The sequence below is a fragment of the Lycium barbarum genome, chromosome 11 (assembly GCF_019175385.1).
Source record: "Lycium barbarum isolate Lr01 chromosome 11, ASM1917538v2, whole genome shotgun sequence".
NCBI lineage: Eukaryota > Viridiplantae > Streptophyta > Magnoliopsida > Solanales > Solanaceae > Lycium > Lycium barbarum.
This window is the reverse complement of record NC_083347.1, coordinates 2648467-2658606: the sequence shown is the minus strand read 5'-3', so window position 1 is coordinate 2658606 and position 10140 is coordinate 2648467. Positions and strand designations below refer to the sequence as shown.

Below are 10140 nucleotides of genomic sequence, written 5' to 3'. Positions count from 1 at the left end.
CTCATTACCACAAACGACATCGTTTTACTCCTTTACGTAGGTCCCAACTCCCTATGGCTTGTGAAATGTAAAATTAGTAGCTAGACTTAGAGCTGTTTGGATTAATCGAAAAAACAGTCGCTCTTAAGCATTGTGCTGAAAATTATTTTATAAATAAGCAGTTACGTATTTGAATAAAAGTGTTTAAAAGATTTTAAAAGTAAGGATAGTATTGAAATTAACAGAAAATATAAGAGATAAAAGAATAAAGTAGTTAGTCAAACCAAAATGACTTTTCAGCCCAAAAAAAAATATTGGGGTTGAGCAACTTCTTATTTTGGCTTATTTTAAGCATTTTTTAACTTAATTTAAGTTGTTTTCTATTTTTAGCAAATACTCAAATAAGTTAAAAATGACTTATAAATTGGTTTGACCAACCTACTTTTTTTTTGCGCGGATTGCCCTTCATTTGGGGTGGTCTTTAATTTTTGCCCTTCAAATTGGTGGTTTTTAAGTATTGTTTCTCGCCTAACACCCTGAGATTGTGGGTTCGAATTCCAGCTTAGTAAAAAAAAATCGCAAGGTAGAATTTTACAAATTCGCCTATTTGGGCTTTAAGACAGAATTTGCATCGGCACAGGCAAAATTTCTGCCCATGCAAATCTTGCCTTCCGAGCTGAAATTCTACCTATGCAGGCAAAAATTTTGCCTGAAGGGCAGAATTTAAAGACAGCTATTTTGAGGGGTAAAAATTAATGACCACTTCCCGCGAAGGACAATCCTGCAAATTGCCCACCAACTTATAAGTCAATCCAAATGGGCTCTCAGTCTTTTCTAATCCTGCAATGAGTTTAATATTTTTTTATTTACCAAAGTTAAGTGTTCATGATTAAAAACTTATTAACAATGAACATGTGTCAATCCGTGTAATCTAATGATCATTGAAGTGATTGAAACCCATAAATCTCAGGCTTAGAATCCGTTTGGTCATGGGAATTTTTCATTTTTTTCATAATTTTTTTCACTTTATTTGAAAATCAGCGTTTGGCCGTGAAAATTAATTTGAAATTGTATTTGAAATTTAGAAAACACCTAAAATCTTGTTTCACTTTCACTACATTCAAACAACCAAATATTCTTTGCAAAAAACTATAATCAAACACAACTCCATCTTCAACTCCAACTTCAATATTCCACAAAAAGTAAAAAATATTTTATTTTCATGACCAAACGCCTACTTATTCACTTTTTTCCAATTTTTTTTTTCATTTTTTTCACTCTATGGTGTTTGGTCATAAAAATTCCAAACACAACTTAAAAACATCTAAAACCTTATTTTTAACTCTTTTCGCTTTTTCCATTTTCTGTTGGACCTTTACTTTTTATTTTCCTTTTTTCAATTTTTACCCCAGAAGTTTTTATGTGCTCAACTTTTACCCTAAAAGTTAATATAACTTTTTTCACCGGTCAGGTAAGCTTCTCAGTTGCAGCCTTTTGATGGAAAGAAACCATCAGTCTCGAGCACTCCATAAGTTGATCTCGAGTATAGTTGCTATATTTCTTGCACTGGTTATATTTATTAATTGCTTTGAGTGGGTTTTGTTAGTTTTTAGAAATTGTGGGGTACAAATCATATTTCATGTTTTTTAGAAAAAGTTCATTTCAATAACCAAACATTATTTGCAAAAACTATGATAAACACAACTTCAACTCCAACTTCAAAAATTCCAAAAAAAAAAGTGATATTTCCATATTTTTTGTTTCTGTGGCCAAACGCCTACTTAATATGGTAAAAATATAGTTACCGGGCAAATGCACATCAAAAACATTGCTAAGCCTTTATTTATCGCATCACTTAGAATTTTTTTTAAATGAAAAAGTCACTCAAGTGTCTAGTATCATAGAAAGTCGCGAAACAATTTTTTATATAAAAAAAGGTCATTTAGCTTAAGTATTATAGTAAATGTTTCAGTTGTTTCCTTCCGGTGACTTTTTGCGATACTTATCCAAATTTGAGTGCCTTTCGTGATACTTGGGTAAAGTTTTCACCACAAAAGTAGTTTAATGACTTAGGTACCCAATAAATTTATTATAACACGAAAGTTGAGCGAGCAGACTTGGATATTGCTGTGCTTCAGGACCTTTGAAATGGTCATATAAACGTGATATGGACTAAGAAATGGCAAACAAGATTCCCATTTTAAACTACAACCTCACATTGAGCAAACCGGATAATTAGTTTGATATTGATAGCAGTTGATGATTAATGACTGTTGACAGTCTGCTACTACTCACATTTTGTAGGAAAAATATGGAGTTAATAGGCTCATTAGCACACTGCAATAGATCCTTTGAGTAAAAATGAAACACCAAGCATTGTTACTAACCAAGCTGAAGAAACAGCTCACAACAAATGTCAAATCTAGTCAATCAAGTCTTCAAAAGAATGATGAAAAAAAAATCTTCAAAAGAATGATGAGATCAATAAGAATACAACCAAAAAGGAAATGATCAGGATAGCAATTTTTGTCACCAAAGTCCCGAGCAGGGTCTTTGCCTGTTTCAGTATTTTGCCTAAGTTTACAAAGTTCAATCAAACAAGTCATATATGTTCCTGATAAATGGCACCAAACTCTGCTCTCCATGATTGATCATCATACTCATTATGTTGGATGGTGTTCTCATTGTTTGCAACATCCGAGTCCTGCCTGTACACTGGCGGTCTCAACGCTGCTTCTGGCAATCGGCTCTCAGCAAGATATTGTTTCATTGTTATCATCTCCATCTTGTGTTTTCTCTTCAGCTTCTCTATTTGCTTCTTCAATTTCTCATTCTCTTCCTTTGCTTGTGTAAAGTTCTCCTGTAAAAAAGTAAGGAGTATGATCAAAATGACTATAATTTTTAATCATTGGATACACCGGTGTCAATGGTAAAACTCAAAATTACCTCAGCAAATGAAGCTGTTTCCTCTGCTTCTCTCAACCTAACAAGAAGTTCTCCAGCTGCATGAACAGCTTCAGCAGTGTCTTTAAGTTGAACTCTAAGGCTTCTATTCTCCTTTTTCAGCATTTCCCTCTCTCTCTCCCTTTCCACTCTCAAAGCGGAGAGCTCTGCAGCGAGAGACTTGGCGAAGCGAGCACCATGACCTTTTTTTCCTGCTTTTGCTGCAGCCATTTTCACATCTTGGATCCCTTGCAATATCAACTTATGCTTCTCAGCTAAGTCGTTGTACTTGTCCTGTAATTCCGCGTAATGCTCAATCATTCTGGCTTGCCCAAGGACGGATCTTTTGAGGGCATCATCCAACTCGTCTGTGCACTTCTTCTCCAACATTAATTCTGCTGCCACCTTTTCTGCACGCTGGCGATGAGCCTCAAGATCAATTCTCAGTTCATCAGTTAGACAAATCCACTCGCTCTCCATTTCAGTCCATTTTTCTCTTTCCTTCTCAAGTTCTTCACCAGAACCTTTAGCACATGCAATTGATTTTCTAAGCTGCATTGATTGTGCCAACAAAGAGGATCTGGTTCTTTCAATTGATTTATTTGTAGTGCTTAGACCTCCAAGTTCTTTGAGCATTGCTTCTCTCTCAGCCATATCAAACAATTTTTTGCCACCACAGTTGTCCACATCGCCCTGAATTTCTTTAATTTCATACTTCTCTGTTACAGCTTCAGACTCAGGATTTTCATCATCATCCCATTTCAGGAGCTGCAAACAAACAGCAATTAGTTATTAAGATAAAATGAGAAAAAGCTAAACTTCAACAGAAGAAAGTTAAAAAAACGGCAGTCACCTTTGGGTTCTTTGGTGATTGACTTCCATTCTGATAGATTATTGAAGCTTGCTTCTCATTGTCCTTGAGATCAACAGCATCCTTGCCGCATTCAATCAGAGAACTTTGTTCTATTGAGCATTTACACTGGGCTAGCTGCAAGGATTCGTAATAGATGTCAAATTAAGTAAAACTTTGTCACATTAAAACAAATTACTCGAGTGAAAGAACACTCACTCTTTTGTTTAGCTGCTCAATTTTGTCCGCTTGATCCTTGCATACACTTTCAAGCTGCTTCTCTCTCTCTAGAGCTTGGAACAAAACTTTCTCCGAATCCTGCCAAAGAACACAGAATGACATTTAAATTTAACAGAAACAATGAGCCAATAAAAGAAAGAGGCAAGCCAGTCATTTCCATACTTTAGGCACTTGATCTGAACTTGCCTCTTCCATGGGGACCATCCATGTCCCAATACTAGAGGAAGTTCCTTTCGTCTTGCACTTTGGACACAGGAATGAAGTGGCTACAAAAGGAGAAGTTTGTTCCCCTTCGGATGATGTCTGAATAGAAGCATTGGCCTTATCATTTGACATTGGACTTGGTTTGACTGCCAAATGTTCAAAAGAGAAGGAAACTAAAGATTTATTTGATGCGGAATTCCTCTGGTGATAGTCAATGATCTCTAGACCTCTATGTAGACTGGCAGCCAAGGACTCAGTTGGCCCAGGAAATATTCTGCTGGACCTCAAAGAAGACTGGATAAGGTCACCTTGTTTCTGTGGTAGGGAAGACAATTCAGAACTTTTGGAGGAACATTGAATATTATCTTCACTGGAGATAATTAAGCTCTTCCTCTGGTTGCTCCGAAACTTTGGGGACTCTGACAACAGCGGCCCCTGAAGATCAGCAGAATGACGGGATGGGCTGATTGAGATACTACTACAGTATTCAGGCTGCATTGTTTTCATCTCTTGATCAGCATCATCAAGGGTCTCCTCCAGTATCTCTTCTGAGTTAATTTCTTCACCTTCACTTTCTTCTGAACAGCTGAGATAGTGTTCACTTTCTCCAGAAGAATATTTGAGAGAGTTTTTCTTCTCAAAGGTTGCTTTTGAGTTATTTCCATGTGAACCACGTAAGTTATCAATCTGGAGCTGTAGTTCTTTTATATCATTCTCATTTATGTGAACCTCTTCTTCTTCACGCTCGTTATCTATGCTAGGTAAGATCAGAGAACGGTTAAGGCTCACTCTCAACTGATTCAAGCTTTCACGTACATTTGCTCCTCTGAAGGATCCATAGTTGCTTCCGACTGAAATGCTTGCACTTGACCGAGCTCTTATAAGCTCTTCCTGCAAGCAATAAAGAACAATAAAATCAGAAACTGTTCACTTTCTCTAGGAATTGGAAGAACAGCTGCCCCCTTGAGACAAGTGAAAGTACCTTCAGTTGGCGAATCTGATCACTCAGGCCATTAACATCATCTTCTGATATTTCATTTACCAATGGCTCATTTGGTATGAGTTTCACCCGATTCCCAAATCTCAGAGTGCTTATAGTTTCACTATTATGTCTACAAAAATGTTCCTCAAATTAGTGACATTTAAAAGAGAAAAAAACTGATGTTTCATATGCAAATTTTTCCAGATGAAGGTACCTCTCATTCAGGGTCACTTACACCACAGTAATTTTACAATATTAAACATCAAGTATGTTATATTTTCATGCATGACATTTAGATAATAGAAAATGTTTTGCCCAGCTAAATCGAAAAGCACAAAGCATCCCTCGAATATTAATTAAAAAACTAAGTATCCCTGGAATATTAATTAAAAAACTGAGTTTAACAAATACTTGTTTTCTGGGCTGATGGCACATATGACGGAGAGTTTAGCATTCCCTCCAAGTGATTCTCTCATTAAATGAGTCAAAGCGGAACTGCTATACGAAACATCCTCAAGTTTCCTGGACTGGCTCCTTTCAGAGAGGACATTTACCAAATGCCTGCACCAGTTTAAGAAACAATTAAATATAAGTAACATGCATAAATATCTTGAACTACATTTTATTTTCTTTCTAAGCATTACACGTGTGTAATACGTCAATGGAAACTTGTTTTAACAGAAATGTGCATTTTTAACATAAGGTTTCTTTAACATATATGAGCTAATTTTCGAACGGAGTAATCATGTTAAACATTTTAACAGCTTTTACAGCATGAAGGCATCACTTTGAGAATGTAAACATTTGAACCTCTACGGCAATACTGTTGGCAATATGTATAGATGAAGAAGATAAATTTTGGCAAAAGGAAGTTTTGAGAGCAAAAGGCAACAAATATCAGATGACATTTTAAAATCAACAACCACAACATGCAAGAACAATCACTAAATGTTTGTATAAAACCATACCCGAGCAGTGATGTGGACTTCTTTACGTACTTCCCTTCCTTAAGGTACTGTTTACCAACATCATCAGGTACAGTTCTTTCAAATCCAGCAAGATCAACAAGGCTCATTCTGCTCATCTTTGAACTACCAAAACACTTCGATGAGGACTCCTAAAGCAATATTTTTTAATTAGACACTTGAAAAGATGAAAGTTCTTCAAATATGAACACATTCTTACTACACTAAAAAAAATATAGTGAGAAATTAGAAGGTAATATGAATTCCGGGATTTGATAAGAAGATGAATGTATAAAATTCTTTCCTGACAATGATAATACACAAGAAACTGGATTTCATTGTTGGAAGATACCTTGCACCAGGACTCAATGACGCAGGTAAAAACAATATGGGACCTAGAACTCTTCGAATTTATGCTCGTTGATCCAACTTTTCTACTTGAAAGGCCCTACAAATTCGGATGCAAAAGAATAAGAAACAATAACACAAGTGAAAGCTATAAAGCAAAGATCATGGCAAGCAATTGTTATCTCAATTGTTGCGTTGACACAGCTACAAGAGTTTTCCAACAAAATTTAAAAGTATTATGATAGAGAAAGCACTTGTGCACCTTAATCAACATCTGGGTGACATCCTCATAGGTAGACACATATTCTTCAGTTATGTTCTCAACATAGAATCCAACTCTTGGATCATCCATTATCTGGAATAATCAACCAGGCCAAATCTTCAGCATTCTATCTTCAGAAAGTTAATAACGATCAGAACAACATTGTTTTCCAAGATTTATAACTAACCTTTAAATTTCGCTGTGTAGGATCGAGTAGATCCCCAATATGTTCATCATATATCTGAAAAGGTAAAAGTCAGACATTATTTGACTTGGCGCAAATATGCAACAGACATGAGCAAGGGTAAATATTAAAAATACATACCTCTAGGAATGAGCAACGACACTGGTAATTTATCTGTTTACCTTCAGAGTTCTCTTGCTCCTATCAATGAGGGAAATTATCTAAATATCAGAGATGCCTTAACAGTTTTTTTTTCTGATTCATGACTGGATAAAGGACTTACTCTTTGAATACTAGAAAACAATGTCTGAAAAATGCGCGGGACAATGCCTTGAAGTCCATTAGGTGATGGAGCCTCAACAATGGAACTAGGAGGTCCCCACATGGTATAAGTCTTACCGCTTCCAGTCTATGACCAAAAGAATCACTTCAGGCATCAGATACAGTTTTACTTATCAGAAAAACAGATACAGTTTTATTGTGACACAAAGAGGCAATGAAAATGAAACATAACAAGTAAGACTAACCTGTCCATAAGCTAAGAGAGAAGTATTGTAACCTGCCAATGCATCCTTAACTAAAGGGGCACCAACTGATTGAAATATATCTTCCTGTTAATCATAAGAAAAAGCAACATTAAACATAAAAATCCCTTTTATAACTTGTAAAATCAACATTCAGCCAAATCACTATCCCTCCTAAAGTATAACAACTGCATCTCTACCCAAACTAGTAGAGTTGGCCATATGAATCCTCTATAAAAAAATAAAAAATAAAAAGCTTGAAAAGGCAGAAACTTGGGAGTTACCAACCTGATTTGAATTTGAACCAAAAACCATGTCAAAGTTAAACTTTCTATCAACAACACACACTGAATTATCAGAAACTTTGCGAACAGCTTGGGTTCCATTCTCAATACGATTAGCAGGTCTAATCCTTGCAACAACCTGTCAAACACACAGCATAAAGAGTATGCAAAGATCATTATAATAGCCACAAAAACACACAACTAGGAAAGATATATTGCAAAAAAAAACAGGGAGTATATAAACCCACAGCCCAAATCTATAGTCAAAAACTAACACAGTCCATATATGTATGTATGTACAATCCTACTCCCTCTTTCTTGCTTTATACGACACTCTTTCCTTTTTAGACAGTCCCGAAAAGAATAACAACAACCCAATCCAAAAAAAATGACATATTTCTATATTTAGTAACAATTTAACTTTAAACTTCCCATTTTACTAGCAACATAAATTTCTATAGCTTATCCTATACCACAATTTTAAAAAGTCTTCCACTTTTTCTTAAACTCGTTGACCAGTCAAATACATTCACATAAATTGGGATGGAGGGAGTATTAAAATATCAGCAAGATACACTACAAAGTTGAACTCATTAAATTTAAATCAAGAATTCACCTTTTTCCACACCCACATAATTAAAATTAAAACTCTACAAAAACACAAAAAAAAAAAAAAATCAAGAAATAGTTTATCAAATTACCTTGACTGGTGGATCATGAACTTCTAGTAGTTGTTCTTGTGGGGCCAAAGATCTGTTCAGTTCTTCTAATTTATCAGTATCAATCGTCTTCGAAACGGGTTTTTTGAGTATGGAACTTGTAGGTAACAGTGGGGGATCACTGATTTGAATGTTAGGATCCATAGGAGCAACATTTTCAGTATTCATTTTATTCTTAAATCGACTTGAATTCAATTTTTTCTTAGTTGAAACTGATCTTGGAAGGAAATTACGGATCGACGAGGCTGAAAGGGTGTTTAAGAATTTGTTTTCTGACATTTTTTTGGAAGAAAGAAGAAGAAGAGCGTGTATGAATTTTGAATGTGAGATTTGGAATAATTAGAGAGAGACGTTAAAGATGTATATAGTGATGAAATGACCGTTGTTCGATTTAAGGTTTAAATGTTTGAATTGAAAAGATTGAATTGACTAAATTGTCCTTTTAAGTGATCGTTTATTTTTCAATAATAGGCTTTTGTTTGGGCTTTTTATAGATGGCTTTTGTTTGGGCCAAGGACTATGCTAAGGACATGATGGGCTTAATCGGTCGTGATTCGGCATCTAATAGATGAACATTTTTTTGCACGGATTATCCGTCAAAGGTGCTGGTCTTTAATTTTTTTCCCTTCGCTTAAAAAAGTGACAGAAAATACCTCGAGCTTCTGAGTTCGAACTCACGCTCAGTAAAAGAAAAAATTCGGAAGGCAAGACTTCACGAAAATTTTGCTTTGCCTTAAGGCAGAATTTAGTTATGCCTTCAGGCAAAAGTTTGCCTTGTGAAATTTCAAGGGAAATTTTTTGTTTTTTTAGTCTGCTAGAATTTTACAAAAGTTTGGACCTAATTTTGCTACGAAACCGTGTCTTGCAAATTTTTTTTTGACTGAGCAGGTGTTCGAATCTAGAATCTCGGGTATTTAGGCGAAGAACAAAAATTAAAGACACCCCCAAATAAGGGAAATCGTGCAAATTTCCCATAGCCGAATACAAAGAGTATATATCAAATAATGTATATTTGAATCGATATGTGTATACATTGTGTGATATAGACTATTTTTAATTGGGCTATTACATGTCAAAAGCTAAAACCAAACCAGGGCTGATTTGTGTCAATATTTTGCAAGAATTTTATCCCATGCCAATTTTTGGGCGAAGTGCACAAAGAGCCGTTTTAGGAGTAGGAATTGCATAAATAATCCTTCATATGGATTGGTCTTTAATTTTTGTTCTTTAGCAATCGAAGTTATGCCTAGTGGACATAAGTTCTTTAAGGACAAAAGTCATTCGGGGAATAACTTGTAAGATATTATGATGCAAAAATATAAACTTATGTCCCGCGAAAAAGTTATCTGTTTTGGCGGCAAAAAATATCGGCATAAGTGCTAATGACCCGTTTTAGGACTATTATTTAAAAAATAGTTTAAGTGTAATTTTTTTTTTATAGTTTAGCTACCTCATAATAAACTCTAGACCTTCGTGTTTGAAGTTTCAATCACTAATTTGAAACTTGAATGCAGTTCAAATTCATACCATAAATTTGAAGTTACGCTCTTGTGGTTCAAAACTTCAAATTTGAAAGTGTGACGAAAAGAAACGAACAAGTCGTTGCTACAACTGGTTAAACTTAAAAACATATATTTTAAAAATTAAATATGTTCC

The 10140-nt window shown here is 35.1% G+C and overlaps 1 protein-coding gene across 2 annotated transcripts; it reads right to left on the bottom strand.

The window, feature by feature from the left end:
* Positions 1 to 2329: 2329 nt before the first annotated feature.
* On the bottom strand, positions 2330 to 8860 carry LOC132618622 (kinesin-like protein KIN-12F). 2 transcript variants are annotated; one of them, XM_060333650.1, is made up of 16 exons: positions 8467 to 8860; positions 7770 to 7904; positions 7485 to 7568; positions 7241 to 7366; positions 7099 to 7158; positions 6961 to 7014; positions 6774 to 6866; positions 6516 to 6611; positions 6167 to 6315; positions 5610 to 5759; positions 5199 to 5328; positions 4175 to 5107; positions 3992 to 4090; positions 3776 to 3910; positions 2926 to 3690; positions 2330 to 2839 (listed from the first exon to the last, which is right to left on the bottom strand). In XM_060333650.1, the coding sequence occupies exons 1-16, from the start codon at positions 8761 to 8763 to the stop codon at positions 2582 to 2584; spliced, it is 3564 nt and encodes a 1187-aa protein (XP_060189633.1). In that variant the 5' UTR covers positions 8764 to 8860; the 3' UTR covers positions 2330 to 2581. The 2 variants fall into 2 exon arrangements, with proteins under 2 accessions (XP_060189633.1, XP_060189634.1); XM_060333651.1 differs by having other exon boundaries at positions 4199 to 5107.
* Between the last annotated feature and the right edge of the window lie 1280 nt (positions 8861 to 10140).